General features: G+C 48.5%; 1 protein-coding gene across 2 annotated transcripts in view; it reads left to right on the top strand.

The window, feature by feature from the left end:
* The window catches only part of TMEFF2 (transmembrane protein with EGF like and two follistatin like domains 2), a 140196-nt gene that overhangs the window by 10507 nt on the left and 102130 nt on the right, over positions 1–27559 (top strand). For both annotated transcript variants that reach the window (XM_075430257.1, XM_075430256.1), the window contains exon 4: positions 811–837. In XM_075430257.1, the coding sequence (XP_075286372.1) occupies positions 811–837 (27 nt within the window). The remainder of the gene's footprint in view (positions 1–810; positions 838–27559) is intronic.

Below are 27559 nucleotides of genomic sequence, written 5' to 3'. Positions count from 1 at the left end.
TTTCTATTAATCTTGATGCTGAGAAATGGATAACCCCTCCCCTAAGGAGGAGGGTGGGAAGACAACCTCCCTCCCTTCCCTGAAAAAGCAACTCCTCGGATGGATTATTCTTGGTAACCCTACGCGTGTGTGCGTTGCTGTGCTTTGCCTGCCTTGGAAAGTTGCATGGTGAAGCTCCGGGCTTGGCAATTTTGTGACGTTGCACTTTCTAAATTTGTGAGTCTCGTCACTCCAGCCAGCAAAACGTTGAGCAGAGGAAAAATAAAGCACTCAATTTTGAAACTCAGCGAGAACCTCAAGAAAAACGGTGTTTTGATCGTTTATCTACAGGCTTTGAGTAATAATAGTTGCAATGGTTTACTCCAACTAGTTATGATCTGATGAGATGTCACTCTTTTGTAAAGATAGTGACACCAATTTCCAATTGGTCTGGCCTCCAACAAATGGGTTTAAAAAATTCGCTTTGGTGAGGGTTTAGGAGTGGCCAAGTGAAGTAACTTTGCACAACTGTTGGGAACGAAGCTTCATCAGTCTCGGTACAACAAAAGGAGGCAGAGGCTGATAAGGACGTTGCGGCTCTCCAGGGCTTACGGCGTTTCAGGGTGATACAGAGACTTGAAAGGAAAGGAGTTGAGACATGAGAAAGATGGCTTGAGCGAGCTACCTTCAGATTAGATCTCTCTAATTTACCCAGGGATGGCATCAAACGTAACGTGCGCTGTAATGCACTCAACGGAACAGCCTCGCTTTGCGTGCTGACGGGACGTACGGTAGCACATGACTATAAATTTCTTTCTGTTCCTTTCTCAGATGCCGGCTCAGGATCTGGGGACGGAGGTAAGAGCCATCTTTTAATATCTCCGTGCTTATGTGTACACACATTGTCTTTCACAATTTCGGATTGGGAGTGGATGTGCTTTGCAGTTGAGTAGTTACACCACATATTGTCTTTTGTTTAGCGTTTTCTCTGAAAAAAAGTGACATTTTGCATTTTAGTCAAGCTGGATCCTAGTAATGAGATGCTGTTTGCTAGGGAAATTCAGAAAGCTGTGTTACTTCTAATGGGACTTGGAATTATTCATAGGTTGTGCTAGGAGCTCTATCTCCATCTACTGTTACAGTTGCACTCATTTGTTTTCTGTTTAGAGGAATATTTCTTTTGTTTTTAAAACGTGAGCCAAACCCTTGGCTCCTCATCACGAGAGGATTCAAGCCAAATATTTTGTGGTAACGGAGAGCATTCTTTCAAAGATATGAAGAGATGTCACAGGGAAAGAACAATGTGCTTTTAGAAGAACAGCAGCAAAAATGAACGTGGAAATAGTCCAAACCCTCTGCTGCATGCAGGGGGTACTGTAAAATGTAGGCAAACTTGGATTTAAGGTGGGGGTTGTTGTTTTTTTATTATTTCTTAGGTGCAGTCATTTATGGATTTGCTTGTTTAACGCTGGTCCTAGGGTTTGTGACCGATCCTTCTTGGAAGTAGAAGTGGTGGGTCTGGATAACAGACCTTGGGGTAGGAAACGTGACTTTTGGAGCCATTTGCATGGTGGGGCCGTGGCTGGCTTGGGTGGCTGTGGGGGGTTGTCCTTCGGAGTTACCCTCCTTTCTGCCCGAGATCCCCGAGTGAGCCCCAGGAGCCCCGTGGCAGGGGAAGGGCAAGGCCAGCACTGGGCTGGGATGCTGCTGGGCCAGCTTTCTGTGCAAGACACGGGGAGAAGGTGTGGGCTCTTGCCCAGTTTTATGGCTAGTCCTGGCTGGATTCACGTTTTCCAAATACAGTCCCGTTATTTGGTAAAATATCACCTAGTCTTCATGTAGTTTTGGTAACCAGTATATTAGAGAGCACAATGTGCAGGTAAAGTATTATTTTTACACATGAAGCGGTCAACAGCATGAACAGGAGGCACTTGCAAGGGACCTAATTTTCTGGTGTTGGACTCGGGCTGTTTTCTGGAAATCAGGACACTTTAAGATACTTCAAATCCGGCTCTCAAAAAACCAGAACCTAAAATACTGCTGTTTGGTTTCAAATGTTTTGTCCAGCTATTCCTATTTTACTTTGATGTCTTTTTAAATGATCTTTTTAAACTGTTGGACCAAAGATATTCCATATTCAGTGCTTAGCAAAAATCTACAGTTTGTATTATTAGTAGGGTTTTCATGCACATGGTCAATAAATCAGTTGCAAAATTGAAGAAGTCGTGCAAAATGCACCGTGTATGTACCAAGGAAAACAGATAAGATTTCCAGTTTATTGTATAACTGGGGGAGGTGGGGGAACAAACTTGGTCACTTTGTAAAAGCGATGATTTCCGTACTGAAAAAGCATAGGAATTGAAAAGCACGATTTCCAAAGAGTTTCGTTTTAAAAGCTGAGGCTGACAAAAGATGAGCAGGGCCTTGGGCACTGACTGGGCAGATAGTAAAGAAGCAGATTTGTGAAGGAGACGGAACCAAGTCGGTGCGTGTGTTTAAAGGTCTACAAAGCTGCCTTGTATTATTCAAGATTTAGTAGGCAGCTATGGCTGTTCTTAAGGCACAAAAGTATATTTATGTGCCCTAAGAAGCCAAATCCAGCCAAGTAAATGTGGTCACTACATCACTCTTTACTAGACATGGTCTTGTCGTAAAAGTTGTAATAAATTTTGGATGTCATCACACGAAGTCTTGTAAAATCCACTTCAACAATCAGGAGTGGGATGTTTTGCTATGAGGAGCTCGAGGTCTTGGGCAGTCTTGTGTGTTTTCTGTTTTGATGAAAGCTTCAGGTTCTGGCGCTTCTTCAAGCAGTCCTGGTTACCAAACTGCTAACCAGTGCAGCATCTTTTTTTGTTGGTTTGTTTCCAAAACCACAGCCGTAGGGACCCTCCCAGCTGGCCATACCTCTGCCTAAAGCAGCAGGGTGCTGCTGTGCTGGGTGCCGTAGGTGGCTTCTGCTGGAAGACACCCATATGGGCTGATCCTTCAGCCTGAATTGCTGAGGGCTGTCCCTAGCAGCAGGACTCTCTGCCTCTCGGCACTTGTAGGTAGAAAAGGATGGTGCTTCTTACTGGAACCCCTCCATATTATTCCCGTGGACTCCCTTAGTGTTTTCGTATATCGCTCCACGTGCTGTGAGATGAGGGAACCAGCTTTTCGATGGAGTTATATGTTGTGGTTGGATATCTTTGATCTGATGAGGTACATGTCTAATAGGGAATTGACTCCACTTGCAAGCTGGAGGAGGACATCGTGCTTTTGCGGTTCTTGGAACGGAGCAGGTTTCTTGCTCGGAGGTGGTTTCCCCCACGACTGACAGCAATCCAGCTCTGCCTACTGCTTCTCCCTGAACAGAGACGTTGTCAAGTGAAATTAAAGAATCATAGAAGCACTTTGATTGGAAAAGACCTTGAAGATCATCAAGTCCAGCCGTAAAACTAACCCTGCCAGCAGCTGATGCTTCAGAAATTGCTGGAAGGGCGTCAGTGCAGCGGACGGACGTACACAAACGCACCGTGTGGTCACACAAGTCTTGTTTTCTCAGGAATGGGATCGAGCAGGAACAGCGTAGCCAAAGGCCGTGTTTTCCCTGCCACGTTTCCCTTCTGCGCATTCCTGACGGGGTTTGCAGAGAAGCCTTCTCGATTTATTATTTAGGGTGTGGGGTTTTCTGCTTGACTGTCAGGGAGGCTGGGATCGGAGGGGTCTCAGCTTCTGAGCACTTTAATGATCTTCAGGGCTTTCCAGAGGTGATTTAATCCTTCTTTATGCCATGATAGCGTACAGAAGTCCCCTTATTTGTGAAGTGATGGAGGAACCTTAAGCTCATTTGATTACTGAGCCTGCAGCGTGTGCTTTTGGCGAAATCCAGTAAATGGGTAAGAGCAGTAGGTGTTCAGGTTTCTTACTGCAGAAGACATTTTTCCCTGTAAATGAAGACTAAAAATGCAGAATCGAGAGCCGTTTCTGTGTTTTGATTGCAGAAGCTGGGAGTATGGCGTGGAATTATTTAAAAACCCATATCCCAGAAAGATACTAATCAATGGCAGAAAGAATGAATGTGAAAGAGTTTATACAGAGAGTAATTTAAAGAGATTCCATTCATTTTCATCTACCGCCGTTCTCTAGACAACCGGGTTTTTTTAGAACCCAGTGATTCATGTTTTGGTCTCGAGCAGCTTCATAATGAATTCCTGCTCGTTTCCTAGCTTCCTTCAAGCAGCGACAAACTCAAGATGCAGTATTTCATTATAGCTCTTAATGTGCGAAGAACATCTCCCCTTGGTTTCTTTTTTACATCAAGCGCTTCTTTCCCCGCCCTGCACGATCTGCGTTTGTAGCTCCGTCGCTTGCCCTGCGTTCCTGCCCAAGGAGTTCGCTGCGGGTGACGTTCGCGCGAAGGGGTTTCTGCGATCCCCAGCACGGCAGAGCGTGAGCACCTACATTGGGTTGGGTGGAATTCTGTGGGGGCCCTGGGTACGCAGACCTCATCCTAGTTTGATTATTTTTATGTTAATTCTTTGTGATCTAGATTAAAGCAGAATGAAAAAACAGGTCGTAATTGATCAATCTCATGGTCGCCATTTATTTTACAGTAGCATCTAGAGGAGCTAATTGTAGGGTTAGCACTCCGGTGTGGTACACCCGATACTGCGAGGCACTTCTTCACGGCGAGGGAGGGGATGAAACCGGTGAAGCAGAGTCTGGATATCCACTGAATCACTGAATCACTGAATAGTAGGGGTTGGAAGGGACCTCTGTGGGTCATCTAGTCCAACCCCCCCGCCGAAGCAGGGTCACCTACAGCAGGCTGCACAGGACCTTGTCCAGGCGGGTCTTGAATATCTCCAGAGAAGGAGAATCCACAACCTCCCTGGGCAGCCTGTTCCAGTGCTCCGTCACCCTCAGAGAGAAGAAGTTCCTCCTCATGTTCAGACGGAACTTCCTGTGCCTCAGTTTGTGCCCATTGCCCCTTGTCCTGTCACTGGGCACCACTGAAAAGAGCTTGGCCCCATCCTCCTGACACCCACCCTTCAGATATTTGTAGGCATTTATAAGGCCCATCCAAGATGGGCCAAGGCTGGGAGTTGCATCACGGTTCAGCAACTGGACTGGGAATAACACACGCCGCTCCGGAGCCAAACCAGTGCTGTGTCTTTTGAACCACGCTGTTTGTCAGCAGACCCATACGTAATCCAGAACGAATCCAGGATTGTACAGTCCTTAAGGTTATTCCTAATTTGCCACTCGTAGACATGCTTGGAAATCAGCAACCTTAGAAGCCATCTTTTTCTTCTCTCCTGTCTCTTTCTTTTTGTGTGTGTATTTTAAGGATGAGAATGGCTTGTTTGTTTATCCCTCCAGTCTTATCCAGAAAAATTGAAGTCCTGCAGCTCTTTGTAGGTGCCAACATGTAGATATGATGATAGATTTGGAATTCTGCTCTGCCGTTCCCGTTGGCTTAGAGATGTGCAAGTAAACACATACATATTATAAATTTGTATGGAGCGGCAGTCATCTTGAAACACTAACCCAGAGAAAACAGGGAGGAAATAATTAACGCTTTGAAGCCTAAATTAATTTTTAAGGCAAACTGTAATGCAGCACATGTATATTCTTTTCCTTGAATCAACAGGCAGGCGGCTGCTTTGACCCAATGGTGTTTGTACTTGTCGCCGTGCTGGTTTTGTATGACTAACTTGAATTCAGCAGCTCGGCTGCTTTTCCACCGATTTCCCTTTCTGCTTTCTTACGAGGTTGATTGATGGGCAGGGCTATGCAGAACACAATGAATATGGCTGTAAACATCGTCCTAGCAATAATGCTTGAGCCAAAATACGCTGTAAAACCTGGAGGGTATATTGGTTTGAATGAAGCAGTGTGTGAAATGCAATGCTGATAAACACACACGTATTCTCAATGTATGGGAAAATACTGGGAGTGTTCTAGTTTAACCTCCGAAAGAAAGGGAATTCATGTTTTGAGCTACAAATCCTGTCCTTTCTTTGCCCGGTGTAACAGGTAATAGTCTTCTCTCATGTGAATTTGGAATATCTGCCGACCCCACGTGCTGTCATCAGCTGCAATAAGGCAATAGGAAAGCTCCTTCTGCTCTAATTTCATTTGGGGAGGTATAATTTAAAGCAGCATCAGAAGGTACAGAATCAACTATGAGCAACGTGCTCTACCTGGGTAAATAACTCTGGAGGGAATGTTTAAATCTCAGATGATTGACCTGGCTGCGGATGGTCAAAATAAGTCTCCTTTGTTAAACAGGATTTTACCTTGTTAACCTCAGCATGGCCCCGAGCCCAAACCAATAAGCTCTGTGACAGGCTGGGTTTATTAGCTCGGGCTCCTCACTGTCCTAACGTGATTACGTGACTTCTAGTTCAGGGCTGGTGCACATCTGACCTAAATAAGAGTTAGGTCGGGGAAAAGGCAGTTAATGTCTCTTTGTGGCCTTGAAAAATTAGGAAAGGATGAAGTTCCTATGTTGTTTTTGACTAGATGAGAAGCACTTGGGCAAGTGCTGAACTTTCAGGCCCCTGCTGTGGGCATTTTGTGCTGGCTAGGAAGCATTAGCAGGTTTGGAAGCCCTAGGAAGGTATGGGAATGATGGGAATACCAGCTTTTAGATTCCTCTCAGGCTCCCGTTTGAGCTAAGTACTGAGCTAGTCGACCCTGCCTGACTGAGATGTTCCAGCAAATCCCCACAGCTCCTGTGGACTTGAATTTCTCCAGGGTTAGATATAAAGTACTAGTCTGGGAGATCTTGGTTTTCTGGATTTAGTTGCCTGGGTTCTGCCTATGTATTGCTTCCTGCTTTTGAAGTTAGAATGCAAAAATTCCGTGAACAGTGATGCGTTTTATCCCTGCGCTTGCTTTGTTATCAATGGGCCCAAGTCCTTGCCGTGTTCTTGGTGTGAACACACAGCTCCCCTCAAGCAAACCATCAACACTGAGATATACCACAGGAAAGAGTCTACCTAAGGGGAATGATTTGTGGCTCATTTCCAGCCATTCATAGAATTATAGAATGGTTTGGGTTGGAAGGGACCTTAAAGATCACCTGGTTCCAACCCCCGTGCCATGAGCAGGGACATCTTCCACCAGCCCAGGGTGCTCAGAGCTCCATCCAACCTGGCCTTGGACACTGCTAGGGAGGGGGCAGCCACAGCTTCTCTGGGCAGCCTGGGCCAGTGTTTCACCACCCTCATGGGGAAGAATTTCTTCCTGATATCTAATCTAAATCTGCCCTCTTTTAGTTTAAAGCCTTCATGCAAGAAGGAAAGAATAAAAGACGTCATGAAGATCCACAGACTTCTGTAGGCGAGAAGTAGCAATGACGTCCATTCATAGCCTCTTTCCTGAATTACCCAGTCTTTCATGGTTTTTAGCACTTCTTTTAAGTAGTTCAGAGCGACATAAGGAGCCATGAATGGAAGATGCCCGCCTACATCAAAAAATACTGAGGATGCTCTGGTTTTGCTTAAAAAGTCAAAAATGCGTGTCCACATCAAAAAAATATCCAAAATATGCTGTAAATCCACAAATAACTAAGTCATCACACCAGCAAACAAATCCCATGATACTCTGGCAAACAGATTAAACAAGAGGGCATCCGATCACAGGTATTTATTGGTCTGCTATTGTAAACACGGCGAGAGAGAGACGTACTGGACTAGATTTGTCTGCTACATCTCTCTAAACCTGGATTAATTTTCCCTGTGACGACTGGGCAGTCACTGCAGGTTAGCTGTGATGCCAGCGAGAGGTGGATCTAGCCCACCGTTTCGCTTTCTGATGCAGGGAGTTGTTCTGTAGGGAAGGAAAATGCTTCTCAAGCTTTGGGATGGCTCTGTCACGCTTACTGCGCACGCCTTGCTTCATGGGGTGAGAGCACGTGTTAAAGCACACGCTGAATTTTTATCACGTGCTTACATGCCATTGACTTTAAAGTTTCCTTCTGAATGGGGATGCCTTGCACAAGTGGGGCCCGAGGCAGGCTTGGGGCCAGCAGAGCTGCTTCAGACGCTTGTGCGGCCCTTGGTCGTGTGGTCCGTGGTGTAGCGACTGAAGAAGCTGATACACCATGCGCTTGCTTTGAGCTTTTTTGGCGTGACATAGGGTTTTGTTAGATGGTCTCATGAGATCTTAACAAGAACAAATGAGAACTGCCAAGTCTCTCGCAAGGTTCGTGTACGCGCTTTTCTTTAACTCTTACGTTTCAGACCGCAGCTCTTCTGGCAAATTTAATATATTCTGCATTGGATGTTAAATTTCTTGCCTTCCAGAGACTGGGAAACAAAACCAGGAATTTTGCCTGCTGTCTTTGAAGTCAGTGGGAGTTCATCTTCAGGAAGGGCATGACTGATTCCCAGACACTTGGCAAACTGGGGATTGCCACGTACTTTCTGCAAATGCACACACAGGATGAGTTTAATGAGCGTGGTGCAAGCCAAGAACCCCAAAGTAGTCACAATCAAATCCAGACAAGTTAACATTTTATGGTGCAGCCCTACCAGTTGGGAAGATGTTGCCACAGGTCTTGCAGCCCAGGTTTTTGAATAGTGTTCTAGAAAATGCTTAGTTTGTCATTTGAAACAAACACATCAAATGTTTTTAGTCCTCGTTGCTCAGGAGAATACCGGAATAGAAGCCCAAAATGCTCAGCAATAGGGAGAACTCCAAACTGCATTTTAAAAATATCAGGATTATGGGAAGAAGTAGTCAGAACTTTTCTATGATGTTTCAGATGATTTTTATTAATGCCTTGGACTTCTTGATCTCATTTGTTCTAGCTGCGTGGGAGTTAGATAATGGTGGTGCCTATTTCAACCCATTAAAAAAGCAGCTACTGAGGCAGGACCCTCTTTCCCTCAGCAGCTCCAAATACATTGCAGGGAGGAGTTTAGAGAGAGCTGGTTAAGCGACTTCAGTGTTGGTTTTCGATAAGTCTGAGAACATGGGAAAGCTCCAAAAGTCAGAAAACATAGTGTGTGGGCATTAAAAAGGGTTGGGGAAAAAAGTCCAGCTAGTTATAGGCCTGTCAGTCTGACGTTGATTGAGGTAAAGCAGGGCGTGCAGACCCAGACCTGCTTAATGAAGAAATAAATGAGAACTAAAGCTGAGCAAGATGGGCTCACGTAATAAATTTTGTCAACGAACTGAAATGTTATTTATGAAGCTACAAGTCTGCTTGATAAAGGCAACAATATTGATGTGGTGTATGTGGATGTCAGCGAAGTATTTGGCATGCCACTACGTGACATTATGATGAAGGGACGAGAACCGTGCAAAATGAATGTGGTGCACAATTAGTGGAGTAAAACCTGCCTTTCACAGTGTAATTAGAAGTGGATTTATCATGATTAGATGGACAGCATAGGGATCAACCTCATGCTATTTATTTGTTTGTTGTACCAAACAACAGGTTTGTTGTAGGTGGGAGATGCTTTCCTCATTGATCAAGTTCTCAGCAGATGTAACTGGGGAAGTAAGAAATGAGCAGTTCCCTGGCACAACCCGATCTGATTTCCTAGGTACCTTGAGCAAGGGCAGGCCTTGTGATATGGCCAGATGTAAAGCCACAACCACAGAACAACGATGGGAAACCAGAGGAGCGAGGCGGGGAACCCCCCACCCCACCGGGAAGCAGCGATGCTGCAGAGAAAGCTGTGGGCTGGTTGTGAGAGTCGTCCACCAGCGCAGCGGGCCAAAGGACCGCCGTTGTCCTGGCGTGTTTCGGACTCCTGAGCAGGGGTACGGATGTCAGATTACCTCTGCCTTTAGCAGAGGTGCTGCCTGCAGCTCCAGAGGCACTGAGAAGCGGGGGAGAAGGCTGGGCACGGCAAGCTTGGCCTGAAAGCTTTGATGCCCCCAGCTCTGTCAAGGGAAAGGAGAGGGATGCGCAGGTCATGATCAGCAAGTACCGGCGTGGGGAACACAAATGAGCCTCAGGGCTCGTTGCGCTGACGGACGAAGGTCTAATGAGATGCCAGGCTGGCAATTAAACCTAGACAAACTCAGGGTAAAGTTTAGATGCCTGTTTGTAAGTGAAGGTGATAGCACATGGAAGTAAGTGATTAAAAGTTATATCGGCTTCTGAGTCTCTTGGGGTTTTGACACTTGGATGTCTGGACTGCTCTGCTCAAACAAGGATGAATCGGAAAGTCTCCTTCCCCTCTACTCTGCCCTGGTGAGGCCCCATCTGCAGTGCTGTGTCCAGTTCTGGGCTCCCCAGTTCAAGAAAGATGAGGAGCTACTGGAGAGAGTCCGGCGGAGGGCTAAGAGGATGATGAGGGGACTGGAGCATCTCTGCTATGAGGAGAGGCTGAGAGAGCTGGGCTTGTTCAGCCTGGAGAAAAGAAGGCTGCGAGGGGACCTTAGAAATGCCTCTGCAGGGTGGGGATCAGGAGGACGGGGCCAGACTCTTTCCAGTGGTTCCCAGCGACAGGACAAGGGGCAATGGGCACAAACTGAAGCAGAGGAAGTTCTGGCCGAAGATGAGGAAGAACTTCTTCCCCCTGAGGGTGACGGAGCCCTGGCCCAGGCTGCCCAGGGAGGCTGTGGAGTCTCCTTCTCTGGAGACTCTTCAAGAGCCACCTGGACACGGTGCTGTGCAGCCTGCTCTGGGTGCCCCTGCTTGGGCAGGGTGTTGGACTGGGTGACCCACAGAGGTCCCTTCCAACCCTGACCATTCTGTGATTCTGTCTGGGGCTTCTGTTGCGTGGGAGGTCACAACTGATGCTCAGTGGACCTGTAATTCTCGGTACCATAAATTAATTTACACGTGGAATAGGCTGATATTAGCCCATTCTGTTCAGCAAGGTTTCTGTGTTAAGCAGCCCGGAAAGGGATTGATTGTGTGGATATGTTTGTTCGTTTCAAAACCCACACAAGTGGTTTTCTCTCTGCCCTCTTCCCATCTCGTTGTGTACATTTACGTATGCAGGTAATGGACGAGATGTGGGCTTTAGGCGCAAGTGGAAAACCTCATGCATAATGCTCTGCTAATTGCTCTGTAGTTAAAAATAGGCCACACCACACCGCATCTCATCCTAAGACTTAACTTTATGTTGTCTGGCACTGGATAGCTTCAACAGCTCCTGATCTCATCAGAGTCATGACTGGCTGCTTTGCGCTTCTGTTGGTCCTGCAGTGCTGCTTCCCAGTGTCATTACTGGTCTGCGCCCGGCTGGTGCGTGGAGGGAGTCCGGAGGAGGAGGATCACCAGCTCTCTCTGGAGGATCTGTCCAGGATCCTTTTCCTCCTTTTCCTTCTCCTGACGTGAGGGGATGAGAACCGAGGGGAGGTTCACACCCAAAGAGCTCTGAAGTTGGGACCTGTATTGATCATGGTTAAAAAGCATTTGGTTTTTATCTGTTATTACAGAGCCTCCCTGGCTTTGGTGTCTTAGCGCGCGGGATGGGTTTGGGAGGTGAGAGAGAAGGTACCAGAGTAGGCTGCGATGGCTCTGGCTCATATACGCCGTCCACTAGACTCAGAGGTGCATCTTTATCTTTGTTATAACGGAGCCCGGACAAACAAGTCGCGTATTCTTTTGTCCGCTGCCGGCAATGCTCATCGACAGAGGAGGGAGCCAGCTCTGTGAATCACGAGGCCAGTGCAGGACAAGTCGGTGCTCCAATTCATTTAGACAAACGTGGAAGTGAATTGATGAACTCAGGTTTGTTTAGATGAGCAGCCTTTTGAAAAATGAGTTGTCCTGCGTGTACAATTTTTCAATCTGTTTACATCTAATTAGCCGCTCAGATTGGCTAGAATTAAGCGATGTCACTTGTAATGCATTCGGAGGTGAAGTTATGATAAAATGGCCTCTTTCATAATCTCTTCGGTGAGTGCCTTGGAGCACTGGCGTGGTGTGAACCGAGGGCAGATGGAAGATCAATCTGTGCTGTGGAATCGAATGCGCTCAAGCCGCAGTCTCACAGACGCGGTGAGCAGTCTGCAGCGTCTCCGTTGCAGCGACTCAAAGAGGGAGCGAGTTTTGCCCTCTCCCACCACTCCTCCTCCCTGGCTGGGGCATGGGGGGGGGGGGGGGGGCTGCCCCTGGGCGCCGGCATCTTTACCTGGCTTTGCGATCGATTCCTGCGTGCTAGATAGTCCTCCCTGGAGCCCAGCCGTTTGAACAGCTTGGAATCTAAAAACCGCCTGCTGCAATGTCAGGTTTCTAATTCTGCAGCTCGGCTGACAGCTCTGGAAAGTCCCCGTCAAAGGCAGAAAACGCAGCGCTCCTCAGCAGACTTTGTTCTGCCACCATACGGCCCCGGTTCTATTTTACTGCTCCAAAGCCTACACGCTTTTGCAGGTTTCTGACCAAAAATTCCGCTGCTGCTACGCGGGCTTCCCGGCGATGGAGCGGTGCTTAGTGCTGCATCAGTGCTGGCAGAGCAGCACCCTCTGTACCGCAGCCGCCGTTCGGTTCTCGTGCTTAGTCATGGGAACGCGTCGAAGGGGGTTTTGGCACTGGTTTTCTCAAATATTTTTCAAAGTTTCTGTTAGTCTTTTCTTTCTTCCTTGGCTCTGCAGAGGCTTTTCCTAGCAGCGTGCAGCTTTCCCGTGGTGGGTATGAGGTGCTGTCACCTGGCTCCTGCCTCCAGCACCCTGCTGTCCCCTCTCAGCCGTGCGCTCAGCCCCGTAGCACGTGGGGTCATGGACTGTGGACCCGCTCCTTGGGGTCCCACCTCTGTTCCCGTGACCTGATGTGCCAGGATCAGTGGGGACGTGCCTGAGTCTACGTTCTGGAAGGGAGAGCTTGGCTCCAGACTTCAGGGGCAGGGTGGTGCCGTGGGCTCGGGTGCCGCAGAAGCAGCAGGATGGGACCTTTGAAAGCTGGCAGGAGGATGCTCTTGCTGGCAGCGCTGAGGAGGCTCGGTAGGCAACTTGGCGATGGTGCAGCTCCTGGTGAAGATGGTCTGGCTGAGCCCTCCGCCTGCGGGGACTGGGCTGGGAGCTTCCACCTAGACAGCAGCGGTGAGGAGGCCAGCTGGCACCTGCCCAGGCACCTTCGTCATCGTGAGCCCTCCTGGCCCAGCTCCCTCGGGTGCTGCCCATCGCTGGGCTCTGACTCGTTGCATTGCCCAGAGAGAACTGAAGGTGCTCAGTGAGTTAGGAGGTTAAACCTTGAGATACCAGGTGCCAGGGCCGTGCCAAGCTTGGCTCCATCCCTGCTGTTGGAGCTGCTTCTGGTGATGTGTGGAAAGCAGACTCCACAACCTGTAAGACTATAAAGTAGGGATGTTTATTCGGCGCTGGGCGGCACAGGGGGTAGCCCCACCAAAGTCATGCGTGCCGAGCAGCAACGCGTCTCTTCAATTTATACAATCAAATATTACATATACATTAGATTTCCCAATACGCCTGTACATATGCATCTATCCTCATTGCATATCAAAATCAGTTCCAAGAAATAATTTCCATAATATAATTAGTTCCAAGTAATTTCCATAGACTCCTCCCAGCTGCGCTTGCGCAGTGCCTCCTGGTGGTGGTTGTCGGGGATCCCAAGATGAAGGCCCATCCTCTTCATCACGGTGTTCGCTGATTGACCTTTGTTTCTGCGCAAGCTCAGTTTTCTTCTAGATCCCATCCAGACAGCAGGGTCGGTCTTAACTGGTTCTAGGCGACTCCCAGCCCCTGTCAGGAACTGACCCCTTTGTTTGGAGATGCAAGACCCTCTGCTTCAGTTAATTTAGACAATAGATAAGCACTATCAGTTCTCTTTAAATGCACCGCAACTTTTAGGTAATGCTACTTCTACTAAAATCCCTTTTAACCCCTTCCTTCGCTGGTCTCCTCCCAGGGCTCCTTGGCTCCTGGTGGCTGGCCAGGCAGGGTTCCTGGTGTCAGCAGGGGGAGCTCCCATCCTGCCTGTGCTGTGGGTGCTGGGGACCGGTGCTTGGGGATGTGCCTTCCGTTTGCCACCTGCCCTTTGCGTGGGGTGCTCTGTCGGGGTGGGTCAGATCCCAGGCCCTCCGTCTCAACACTGCCGCGTTCTCCGAAAGGTGGGGGTGGCAAATGCCAAAGTGGGATCTGCAGGCAGCAGCAAGAATCTTGGTGCCAAAAAGAGAGCGTTTGACATGGGGAGGAGCTCCTCTAACCAGCAGAGTCAATCTGTGTCTGAACCCCTTAGCGTTACGTAGGGATTTGGGTTGGAAAGCTGCTGCGAGTTCTGCCTCCTCTGCTGTAAGGTCCCCTTTCCTGGATGTCTTTAGCTGAGTGACAGGCGCTTTGGGGCTGAAATTCCCCTTGGATTGTTCAGCAGGATTTTCTTGGACTACTTTTTCTGTTTGAAAACAATACCATGAGCCTTTTTCGAATCGATGAAAGCACGTATGAAGTGAGAGGTTTTGTTTTTAAGACATTCGTTCTTACTCCTTGGCAGCAACGCTTTTAACAGGCATGAGCTACTACTGGGCGGTCTGCAGCAGGATTTTATCCATGTACCCTCTACCCGAGGCTGAAGTACCTCCTTTGCATCTCAGCTCCTGTGCTACAACGTTTGCTGGTTAAAAAAGCTGCTCTCGACTGCACTGAGCAGCCAGGCGGCTGTGTTTAGCTGAGCCTGTTTTACAGAGGTCGCCTAGCTTGAGAATAATCTGCATTTTGCAGCAGTGCCAGAGCGGACAAAAAAATTCCCTTAATTTGCAAGTAACGCTGAGAAAATCTATCAGTAATTTATCTATTGGAAATAATAACTGAAGTCATTTTCTAGAGCATTGTAGTCGTTTGTAAACCATTATAAACTTGTAACACAAGAAGGTTCAAAGTTAATAAAGAAATGGGAGAAAGCCTGTAGGCATAGGCTGGAAAACCACCAGGCTGCTTCATCGTGTGTTCCTGCCTGCAGCTTTAAGTCTCCCTGCTTCATTCCTTTGCAGCTTAATTCACGGGAAGGAAAGATTTTGCTTGGTCTTAACGAGCACAAAGGAGCTTTCATTCCATTTCGTGGGATTTCAGAAGCCTCCTCCTTCTGGAAGAGATGGCTTGTGCAATCTGTGCGATTGGGGATAAGCACACCCGGTTGTCCTAGGCGATACGTTGGGGTGGCGAGGCATGCGGTCCACGTCTTCTCCCTCGCTGTGACAGTGCCGTGACTTCAAGATCAGGGCTGTTCCTGGGTTTTGTGGCATCGCAGAACCAACCGAGGATGTGCTGTTAATGGGGAGGGGTGTGGGGGGAGCAGGCGATCCTCGGCTGAATCCGACCTGACAGCGGGTGAACGGCGTGGGGAGACGTCAGGCTGCACCAGTCGCTAAGGTCAGGTGAAATCAGTGCCCAGCTCCTTGTATGGTGCTACTAGGGGCTAGCACGTACGCTACAAGTGTCACCGTGTAAATCCCTGCAAATGCCAGTCTTCGTGGCACGGAGAAGTCGTTTAGCCATGTCACTTGTCAAACGGCAGTGTCTCGGAGTGGGGCCAGCAACGAGAAGTCTGTGTGTTTTTTAGGACGTGGTGTCGCTTGTGGTGTCATTTGTAAGGGGTTGGACTGGTTCGGCTTGATGTCTCCACTGAGCTAATAAATGTCCTGAAAGTTCCAGCCACCCTCGTCTCCCTTACCTCTGTGAGGATAAATTGTGATTCAGGTGCCGTCGCCTTCCAGAGACAACATTAAGCATGTTCTCATGATCGTGTATGTATGCGAAGAAGAGAGGGAGGAGACATTGCAGGGCACCCCGGCCTGGTGATCAGCGTTGGGGAACACCGCTGAGGGGAGCATGCTGGATCCATCTGGGAGAGGCAGCGAAGGAGTCCCCTGAAGCATGGGAGAAGAACCAGTAGTGAGAGGGGCAAGCTCTTCTCCCTTACGATGGTTGCACTGTTGTTGTCTGCAACGAGTTGCCCAGAGAGGTGGTCGATGCCCCATCCCTGGACACATTCAAGACCAGGTTGGACAGGGCTCTGAGCACCCTGATCTAGTTAGCGGTGTCCCTGCTCGCTGCGGGGGGGTTGGACTAGATGACCTCTAGGGGTCCCTTCCAACCCAAAACTTTCTATGATTCTATGACTTAGTTGCCAGAGGGCTTCATAAAAGACAGCAGTCCTGAAAACGCAGTGGAGAAGGTTGTGTTACAGAATTTCTCTTCCTCCAAGCTGTCTCACAAGGCTGCTGTAATGCGGCTCTTGGCAGTAGCAGCCAGTTATGCCATAAACACAGTAAAGACAATCACAGAATCACAGAATGGTAGCGGCTGGAAGGGACCTCTGTGGGTCACCCAGTCCAACCCTCCTGCCGAAGCAGGGGCACCCAGAGCAGGCTGCACAGCACCGCGTCCAGGCGGGTCTGGAATATCTCCAGAGAAGGAGACTCCACAGCCTCCCTGGGCAGCCTGGGCCAGGGCTCCGTCACCCTCAGAGGGAAGAAGTTCTTCCTCATCTTCAGCTGGAGCTTCCTCTGCTTCAGTTTGTGCCCATTGCCCCTTGTCCTGTCGCTGGGCACCACTGGAAAGAGTCTGGCCCCGTCCTCCTGACCCCCACCCTGCAGATATTTAGAGGCATTTCTAAGGTCCCCTCGCAGCCTTCTCTTCTCCAGGCTGAACAAGCCCAGCTCCCTCAGCCTCTCCTTGTAGGAGAGATGCTCCAGTCCCCTCATCATCCTCATAGCCCTCCGCTGGGCTACTTTACAAATGTAATGCTTTACCAGGGGCAGCCACCAGACACTTTGTGCAGACCTTGGCCTGCTGCTGGCCGGGTTAATTGTTGGTAATTGGTAATTGGTTGTGTGTATCTCACGTTGCATTGTCTTGAAACAAATACATTTAGCGTAGTAATCCGCTGGTGGCTTGGGTTTCTTCATAGTGTGCAACAAAGATGCTCTGTTGGAGGAAGGGCGCAATTTGTGCTTTTGAAGAGCTCCTGTTGTAATCGCCGATTCACCGTAGAGTTTACAGACAGTGTAGAGGATTAGCTATGGAGTACTCCAGAGGTGCTCTTCAGTTGTCATCCTACAGCTGACAATGTCCGTTGAGGGAGAGCAATGTAGGTAAGAAATGCAAATAAGCTGAAGAGGGTGAAAACGCTGCTTTCTCCTTTGGCTTGTCTTTCGAAAACACAAGGCAGAATTTCTGATCTTTCAAACCTACCCATAAATGAACGCGTGTCAGTGAGTGCTCCGAAACACTTGGCTCCTGGTGTCTCCTGTGTAGAACCTGTTCTGCGTATCGAAAGCTGCCCCTCTGCTTTTACGCTCAGAATAGTCATACTGTAAAAAATTCAAGCTTTCAAGCCGACCACGGTATCCTTGGGATGAAAAGAAGAGAAAGGTCAGCGGAGCTTGTCCTTGATGAGAAACAACCCCAGCCGATGCTCAGAAAACTGAAATGGCAAACCAAGCTGTGCTCACGTGTGGCAAACACGACGCAGCTTTTCACCCATCTCAGCTGCTTCTGGACATTTCTTTCCAACTAGACCTAGTCTTCAGCCGGGCTTAATTGAGAAGCCGGTCTTGCTAATGAATTTGTATGAGTTTCCTGGCCCTGGCAGTTTTCACTGTAACGCACTCAGTATATTATATTAAAAATGTATATCACAACTGAAGCAGCTTTGTAAAACAGGCTTTAATGCAGCATCTGCTTATTTGTGCCCTGGGGACGTGAGGCAGCAGCAAACTGCTTACTGCCTGCGAAATCAGCCCGGCACCGCAGGCATCGCTCGGGCGCTGGCAGCCGGGGCAGTGCCTTCAGCCGGCTGCGCGTCGGATTGCTGTGCTGATAATTAGAAGACAATAAGCCGGCATGAAATTGAACCGAGATGTATTAAAATTAGGTAGTAATTCTCCTTAATGCTGACTGGAGGTAAGCCGTGTCAGAAGGTAACCAGAATGCGTTATGGTTTGCCGTTAGGAGAAGGTCCATTTCCATAGCTCTCCATCACCTGGGGCTCTTTAACCTTTTGTAGGTGCGAGCATTACGAGGGAGCCTAATGCATATTTCGTGTGCGTTATTGTGCATAAAGGCATGCCCGCAGTTCTTATGTCCCTGCGTACATATTCATCATGAATCAGGCCGGGGTCAGTGCATTTCCACATCACGCTGCTGGTGATAGCCAGGAGCTGCTGCCACCAAAGAAGGTGAAGGAAGCTTCATCCTTGAGCCGCCCTGGTGGGAAAGCGCTGGCTCGAAGCTCCCGATGGAGCTTCTGCAGGTTCTGCTGGAGGTTTCTTCTGCAGTTCTTCGGGGAGTCCTTCAGCGTCCTGTTGCGCGGTGACTGTCCAACAAATGCAAGTCGGCCACGTGCCGCGGGTTGCGTGCGCTCCTGCCTTTGGTCCCGGGCTCCAGGCAGGAGTTCTGCGTGGGCAGCTTGTCAGGCTGGAGAGATGGTGGTGTCTGGAGCTCGGCTGTGTGCTCTTTAAGCAGGAAGTTGTTGGATAAACATTAAATACTGTGCTAATTGTGAAGTGGGAAATCTTCAGCGAATTTTAAGTCAGAAGCTTGTCAGAACTACTATATTATTTCCATTAGAGGAAATCCCTATAGCATCTTCCAAATAGACTTCGTGTGTTTCTTCTAAAAGCCATAAAACAAGCACGCTTGGCTTGTGCGTCGAGGTGGGACTGTGAGTGGGAATGCGAATGGTCTCATGTCAAAAAACCTGTTTGCGTGTGAGAATCAGCTGTGAGTACGCCTGAATGCTGGGGTCTGGCGATATGAAAATGAGCTTAATGGTGATCCCTTTGCTGGAATGAAACCTGTGTCCCTGGATGTCCTCTTTTCCCCGGATTCTGAGAGCTGAACATGAGACCTTTCAGGTCGTGGAGGACCCTTCCCTGTCCTGGCCCTTTCTTTGCCTCTGCCTGCTCCATTCGGCTTCAGCTCCCTTGTAAGAGATTCGCCTGTCATCCGAGGGGAGCACTTCTATGCTCGAGAACATCTTCTTTCCCAGCATTTCACCTTATCCGTGCTTTTTGGCACTGTTTTCTATGCTAATAGGACATTATTAGTTTTATTGGTAACGAGTGCTGTTACTTATTGTTAGGTGGTTGACTGTGGTGCTTTCCCATAACCTGACATAACTAGCTGCAGCTCGGCATAATTTTTTAGTAACGCTGCCTTCGAAGCAGATGAACTCGTAGGCTTGTGTGGGGCGGTAACGGAAAGGAAGAAGCTAAGGCAGCATTTGAAAGCTCGCAGACAGAGGACGCCTGCGAGCTCCCTCTTGGTCTCATCAGCGGCCTTATGGTGGGTTGAATTTGGAAGTCATTAGCTGGACAGAACTGGGGCAGAGCTGGCTCTCAGCTGGGTTGTGTCTGCTGTGGAAAGGCATTTAAATGGCTGATCCTTTTCCTGCTTCGCTCTTTGGGAAGCTCTTTCTTTAAACTTAAGGGTAAAGATTGGGACGTTTTATGACTACGACTCAGACCCGTAACAGAAGGAGACAAGACGTGTGCACATGTCAGCGTTTGTAGATGTAGCACTATATGGACATACACTATGTAAGAACATGTTACTTATATTTAAAAAAAAAAAAGCAAAATAATTGGTTACTATATGGACTACATGGACATACTATATGGACATACACTATGTAAGAACAAGTTACTTATATTTAAAAAAAAAAAAAGGCAAAATAATTGGTTAATCTATTTTTAAAGCTGTGGAAAGCAGGACTGTTCTTTTTTCCCTTCTTTTTTTAAAGGCCTGCAGTAGGCACAGACTGTGAGAAGCTGCATTATTAAAATTGACAATCACAATAATGCTCTCAAATCCACGGGAAGAGGCTCTGATGGTTGAAAAGCCAAGGAAATCATCAGTAGTCAAGGGCAGACAGGGATCCTAAAGGGATTCCAGCTTGTAGAGAAGAAATAATACACCAGGAAGTAACAAATGGAATTAATTGGTTCTTCAAGTAGAACAGTTACAGGAGGAAGGAGGATTATACATATGTATTATTATTTAAATAACGCGAGCGAATAGAGGACTCCAGACCTGCGGGTAGCACACAAACACTACCAAGAGACCCCGGGCTGCTGAAAGAAATCTGCATTACAGCCGGGCAGGGAGGGAGGAGAGCAAGGTACAGCAGCTCCACTTGAACTTCTTTCGGCTGCTGCTGAACTTGTTAAAACGATCGACCTCCTGCTTTTAAAAGCACATTTTTGAACACTGAGAAGTTCCATTTGTTTTTCATTTCTTTGTCTGTCCAGGGGTCCTCGGCTGCTCCGAAATAGGCAGCTTCGGAGCTGGAGTTCTGCCAGGCTGACATTTAAATGGCCATTTCGGTTGCCTGCAGGTTGCTTCTGCAGTTCTTCGGGGACTCCTTCAGCGTCCTGTTGCGCGGTGACTGTCCGACAAACGCAAGCCGGCCGCGTGCCGCGGGTTGCGTGCGCTCCTGCCTTTGGTCCCGGGCTCCAGGCAGGAGTTCTGCGTGGGCAGCTTGTCAGGCTGGAGAGATGGTGGTGTCTGGAGCTCGGCTGTGTGCTCTTTAAGCAGGAAGGTGTTGGATAAACATAAAGTACTGTGCTAATTGTGAAGTGGGAAATCTTCAGCGAGTTTTAAGTCGGAAGCTTGTCAGAACTACTATATTATTTCCATTAGAGGAAATCCCTATAGCATCTTCCAAATAGACTTCGTGTGTTTCTCCTAAAAGCCATAAACCAACTTTTTTGCTTTACCCAGCTCTTATAATTAGCGGGTATAAAAATGTTCAAGATTTCGACAAGCCTTTCTGCTGGCGTGCAGATGTGATTCTTGGTGACTCAAACGTTTCCCAGAACTCAGTTACCCTCTGTCTTAATTATTCCAAAAAATTATCCTTCCAAAATTAGAAGAAAAAACTGTGTAATTACAACTGCAGTATTAACATACTTAATGTCTGCCTAATGTCTGAGCGTCAAGTCAGAGGCTGTGTTTTCAAGCAATACACACACTGTAAGCAAAATGAATTGGGCCACGCGATTTCTTGAACAAAGATGCTAAATATATGAGCTCTGCATCACTCGTGCCGTGACCGGCCGTGGAACTTGAAGAGCAACCGAGGAAAGTAACGTTTCTTTCCAATTGCTCTGTCTCTACCCTCTTTCTCCTCTACCTATTGATCCGGCTGTTTTGCCGAGCGCAGCAATCTCGGCTCCTCTCACGGCGGCGTGCCGAGGTCCTGCCCTGCGTTTTGCTGGCCTCGCTGCTTTTCCCGGCCCCTCGCTGCGCGCTTTGGGTACCCCCACCCAGCAGACACCAGCTTCTGCCACCACAGCTCGTCCTCTGCTGACTGCAGCGGGGACGGGGCTCAGCACAGGGCCGGCAAAAAGCCCCCGAGAGGCATTTTCTTTAAGGGCTTCGTTAGACAGAAACACTAGAGCCTTTGAGAAAGTGAGGTTGCGTAAAACGTGCATTATTTATGAGTTGGGTTTTTATAAATATAGCACTGGGTTGAACTCCATCTTTTTTCCAAGAGAACTTTCTTTTGTGCTTTATACTTCTCAGTAGCTAATTTGAGAGAGTCCAGCGGAGGGCTACGAGGATGAGGAGGGGACTGGAGCATCTCTCCTACGAGGAAAGGCTGAGGGAGCTGGGCTTGTTCAGCCTGGAGAAGAGAAGGCTGCGAGGGGACCTTAGAAATGCTCATAAATATCTGCAGGGTGGGTGTCAGCAGGACGGGGCCAGACTCTTTCCAGTGGTGCCCAGTGACAGGACACGGGGCAATGGGCAGAAACTGGAGCAGAGGAAGCTCCAGCTGAACATGAGGAAGAACTTCTTCCCTCTGAGTGTGACGGAGCCCTGGCCCAGGCTGCCCAGGGAGGTTGTGGAGTCGTCTCCTCTGGAGATATTCAAGACCCGCCTGGACGTGGTCCTGTGCAACCTGCTCTGGGTGACCCTGCTTGGGCAGGGAGGTTGGGCTTGGTGACCCACAGAGGTCCCTTCCAACCCAACCATTCTGTGTTTCGGTGACTCCACCCATTTAAAAAAATGAGTTTTCAGATTGCTCAGCCTGATTAAATCTTGCTGTGCTCTGGTTCGCGAGGAGCTGTGGGAGCTGGAGCGAGCAGAAAGGCAGGCAGCCCGTTTGTATACGCGGCACACAATGTGACTTGCAGCCCGGTGCTACGCTGATGTGACATGACGTGCTCGTGTGAATCCAATGTGCTATTTTTACGGCATGTATTAAATATGGAATTGTGACTGGTGTTAGAGCAGTCCCAGAACTCCTGCCAAAGTGCCATGTAATTTTATTTTAAGAATGAAAGGTCTTGAATGAGAACCCTGTATTTCCAGCAAATTTATTCCATTTGTCTAGGGACAGCTATGCCCATCGGTCGTTGCCTCCTTTTTGTTTGATTTCTTCCTTACACGACATTTGATTTCATCTCGGAATATGAGCAGAGAAACCTAGATGACTTCTGAAGCTGTAAAATCGTGCACGGCGCGCGGGAATGTCCCTTTTGTATGTGGTGTGCTCCACATCTTCAGCCCACGTTGACCGCGGTCGCTGGAGCTGTGTTGCCATAAGTAAGCAACCCAACTTGGCCCAACCCAAGAGACGTCGCTGGTTGGTGGCACCCTCAGTGATGAAATAACCCCCGCGCTGCAGACCTGGGCCAGGGGTGGGTTGTTAACATGGCAACCAGAGCGTGGTGCGTGGTTTGTGGATGCGTAGCCTGAGACGTTACGAAGGGACCTGTTTTGCCAGAAGAACTTGAGATTTGGGAGGTATCAGCTCCTGAAAGTCACGTCATGCTGTGCAGACGAAAATGCCGGTGCCTTTTGGAAACGCAGGCATGGCTTTGCTCCTCCTTCCTCAGAACAGGGTGATGAAGGCCAGGAACAGACGGCCACTTGAGGAAAGGAGCGTCACGATGGCCATCAGACCGACGCGGGCCGGGCCGGGTGGCAGAGGAGCAGCGGTGAATCACTGCCGCGGCTGGTTGGGGGCTGCCCAGGCCATGTAGAGGACAGCATCACTGGGGACAAAAGGAGGCAATACTCAGGCGAGCTCAGTGGATGGAAGGGTGAGGTGGGGTTAATATTTACCTCTAAAGTCTTTCTCATCTCTCGTATGTTCACCTAAAGTTTATATCTCTTAAAAAAAAAAAAAAAAAAAACAAAAACAAAACAAAAAAAAACACCAACAAAAAAAACCCCCACAACAAAACCCCCCAAACAAACTCAAACAACAAAACCCACAAGTATAACTTATGATTTCAGGGAATTATTTTATTGTAATCATAGCTAATCCAGTTAAAGGTGATTTGTAATGACTGCAAATTAATTACAGAAATACTGGCTTTAACGAGTGGATTACTATTTGTTTTGATAAAAGAGAAAATGCAAATACCAAGGTAGAATGTTTAATTCTCTTAGATCATGCTGAGCTCGATACCGTTGGATTTACAGAGCAATTTGTTTCCAAAACAAGGGAGAGCGTAGTCCCCGCTGAACACGTCGAGACAAATAGCAAGCTCTTTTCCTTTCAGAGAGCGTATCTCTACAGCAGGGTCAGACTTTCTTGATTTTCTTATAATGGAAATCAGATGTGGTGTCTGAGGTCAGAACTTGGTGTGATGCATTGGGAAGCAGAGAAGTATCTCTTTTTTTTTGGTAGGTTGTTATCTAATTTTAACTATAAGCTTGCTAGCTTGTACGTAGGGTGCTGCTTGACGAGAAGCTTCTCTCCACCACGCCGTACCTTTTCTCCCATTCAGCTGCAAGCTGAACCATGGCCGGCTTCGTGTGTTGTGTAAAGGTGCGGGCTGGAGAACACCAGGCAGACACCACAGCTCTGCTTCTGCGCCATCCTGAGCAGAAACAGCGTGAGGTTATCCTGCTCTGTGCACCCACCTCTACCTTGGAGGTGGAAGGAATGCTTGTCGAGAAGGTTGAGTCTTGGGAAGTCAGCAGGTTTATAAAGCCAAGAGGAGTTCCCGCATCAGAAAACGCAAGGGTCTTGAGGCTCTGCTGGGGGAGTCTCCCAGTGACCATGCACGGCACGAGGAGAAGTGGGGAGTCTTGTTCCAGAGATGTGCACAGACGTTGGCCAGGTGGTTTCCTTAGCAGGCTTGCCATCCTCATTGCTTTACATAACTCTTCCCCTGCCTTTTTCTCCTTTCATCAAACCTTTTTCTCCTTTCACTTCGTGTTCACTGTCCGTCTGCTGCTCGCGTCCGTGCCACCACCTCACCGTCCACGTGTTTCCCCGGCCCGTGGCTCGGCCTCGCTGCCTCCGCAAAGCCTTGGCAGCTCTGGGTCCGTCTCTAAGTCTGGCTCACGCCATTGTGTTAGCAGACTTCTTTCCAAGCAGCAAACTGTTTTGGTGATGTTGTCGAAGGTGATTGACTAAGAAAATGGAAATGAGCGTCCTTCCCAGCAGCTCTTGCAGCAAATGAGGTATGGAAGAAACTCTGGTTCCTAAGGAAGTCAGAAACTACTGAGCAACCTGTAATCAAGGTTCTCCTAATGTTGTGTTTTAAGTAGACCCATTATCATAGCAATGTCTTCCTGAAAGCATTTAGACTTCATTACCCCATTAGAGAAATTAACATATTTTAGCTGATAAGCTTCTGGCGCAGTCAAAAACCTGCAATAATGCTGGGTGTTGAAGCTGGTCTAAAATGCGCTTTCATTAAAGGGGTCTTGTGCCACATAGGAAATGTAGAAATAGAAAAACCATAATTAAAATGCCGCATTATCTTGTTCTAAACTTAGTGTGTCTTGAAATTTAAATATACAGCACTATCATTAGAACTTTCCAGCAGAGTTTTTCCAATTTTATTAGCATAGCAGAAAAGAAACTGGGTGATGGTTTTTCTTCTTTCTTAAAAGAAGAACAACTGATTTTCAGATGTGACTGTAATAACTGTCTTTTTAATTAAATTTGGGATAAACCTTGTTAAACCAGTCGCTGCTTCTGAGAGGCAGCTGATCGTCGTTGGCGTATTGAGAGCAGAGATTGCAGAGGAGCAAGGCAGGAAGGAAGGACAAGGAGGATCAGCAGCGTCGATGTGGAGCCAGCGCGAGCATTGTGTGTGATTGCAAAGTCAACAGAGAGGAGTCGGTTTATGCCAGGGTTTGATCTTGAACAAAAATGAGAAGTTGCAAAGTCTGTAAATACATGGCTGTAAGTAAGCCTTCAGTTTTGCTTTTTGCAAAAAATAGGTAAAATTCAGATTTCCAAATGCTTTCATGGTCGGAAGAACGTATAGAGCCAGTTCCTGTGGTTTGGATTCACGGCAGCTCCCTCCTCCAAAGCTCCTCTAGGACAGCTTTTCCATCCGTTGAGCTCCGGCTGGGGCAGCTCACCTGAACGAAGCCGCTTCTTCTCACGAGACTTCTAGGGAATGATTTTAAAATCTGATCCAAAAGTTGTGGGAGTCACGCAGAGATGGATGGAAAGAGAAAATCAAAAAGTTATTGTGCTTCTCCAGCAGTGATGGAAATGATACGTGATCGCTGCAGGGCAAATCTGACTGTAGAAGAGCTAAAAGGTTTTGTAGGCATCTGTGGTGTTCGTGGCGCAGGGCTGCCTCGCCGCGTCCCAAATCCAATGCAGCGCCTCGCTGTCGTGGCAGCTCGAGCTGCCGCCCGGACGGAGAGCACCTCGCGGGCCCCCGGGTCAGAGGGAAGGCGTCCAAGGAGAAACGATCAATATAGCAACTTGATTAGCCAAAGGGCGACGCGGCGCGTCAGGCTGCATCGTTGGGCAGCTCTGTAATTAGCCACCTCCTCCAGGTTGTTCTATGCAGAGGGAGAGATTTTACGCGTTCCGCACCCGCGCTCCCGTCGGCGTGGGGCACCCGCAGAGCTGACGGAGGCGGGTGCCGGTTGCCACGCTCGTGCTGCTTAATGGACCGTGGGTAATTGGCTGCCTTATTAGTCGATGAGTGACCTTCTTTATGCTTCTGGAAAGTTTACACCTTGATCGATTGGAGGGCCGGCGTGTGTTTTTGTCTGTTTGTTTCTGCTGATGGGGAACACCCCAGAAGCGTGGTCGGAGGCGATCTAGTTGCCCTGGGCGCAGCTTGGTGATCCATCGGCCGAGCTGAACGCCGAAGGAGCCAGTTCCCATTCATCAGACGGAGCTTCGGAAGCGCGGCAGGGAGAGGGAGTCGTCTCCGTGCTAACGATCTAATACACGCTGTTTGTATCAAAACTGTCGTAGCAAGGACACTGGTGGGAGGAAGAACGCAGTCAGCTCGAAGCTGTGCTGCTGGCATGATCCGGCACGTTTGCAAAACACATCCTCAGAAATGTAATTAGACGGAATTCGCAGCAGTCTGGCGAAAAATTTGTCAAGTTGAGTGTTTGTTCCGGTAGTGAACCAGCTCTGACATTCCTCCATGTTCCTGTGGTCATGTGTGGGTGTGTAACGCTATGTACGCATGCACACATAGGTATCTCCACATATTATATGCAAACAGAATGTGTGTGTCCGTGGTTGGGTGTGGATTTATAGATTTGCTCTCTCGCAGATGCAGCAAAGCGTGGTTAGATGCCAAGGATGGTAGATTTTCACAACTCTGTAAGGCCAATCTGTAATTATCTGATGCTGTTTCTTATAGAAAAGTTACCATATGGCCTAGGCCAGAGTCCTGCCTTCCTCCTCTGCTCCAAAAAGTTGGTAAATGTTGTATTTCGAGTATTCCGAGTGGGGTTTCGAGGTCGCGGGATACGCAGTGCTGCTGGGTTGTTGGCGGGGGGACGGGTGGCTGTCATCTGTGCTCGGCCGAGGATGGTGGGGGACCCGGTACCGGGCTGGAGCAGCCACCCAGGTATTCTTCTTTGAGGAAGAATTTCTTCCCTCTGAGGGTGACGGAGCACTGGCCCAGGCTGCCCAGGGAGGTTGTGGAGTCTCCTTCTCTGGAGATATTCCAGACCCGCCTGGACAAGGTCCTCTACAGCCTACTGTAGGTGACCCTGCTTTGGCAGGGGGTTGGACTAGGTGACCCACAGAGGTCCCTTCCAACCCCGACCATTCTGTGATTCTGTACGGGCAACGGAGGGCTTCCACGTGCTGTCGCTGGCCTCTCCGTGCTGGCCTTCTAGCACAGCGTTTGACCTGCGTGGCCTCCGCTGAATTTATAGACACGGTCACGCCAGGAAACTCTCTGCTCCAAAGAGGCTTACGGGCTCCGCAGAGAAGACAAGCAAGCGGGCAAGGAAAAAGCAGTAGCTCTCCTTCCGTTTTACTGCTGAAGAGCTGAGATGCAGGAGATTAATGGATGTGCCCAAGGTCATATTGGAAATCTGCGGCAGAGCCAGGCGCGGAATCCAGATACTCTGCAGCCCAGCTCAGTGCTGCAGCCAGATTTTTTTAGTTTTTTTTGTTTTCCTGCCAGTGTTTAAAAGAAATACTGTTCCTGGAGAGTGAAACAAATCAGACAAAATAAGCTGGTAGTGCGCGAATGAGAAAAGGTCGTTTGTCCTGTTTCATCGCTTTGTTGTCCAAAGATCTAATTACTTCTGGAATTAGCTCAGTGGCCTTCAATCAGTGCCTGTCTGTCTGAGGTCATTCCACACGCCTCTCCTTGTCAGGTTAAGATGCTTTCTAAAGATTTTTTTTTTTTTTTTCTCACCCATCTTAATTAAAAAATAATGCTCCTGGCCAAATCTTTTGGACGTGTTT

The sequence above is a fragment of the Opisthocomus hoazin genome, chromosome 9 (genome assembly GCF_030867145.1).
Source record: "Opisthocomus hoazin isolate bOpiHoa1 chromosome 9, bOpiHoa1.hap1, whole genome shotgun sequence".
Lineage (NCBI taxonomy): Eukaryota > Metazoa > Chordata > Aves > Opisthocomiformes > Opisthocomidae > Opisthocomus > Opisthocomus hoazin.
The sequence above is the reverse complement of the archived record's forward strand: the minus strand, read 5'-3'. Positions and strand labels throughout refer to the sequence as shown.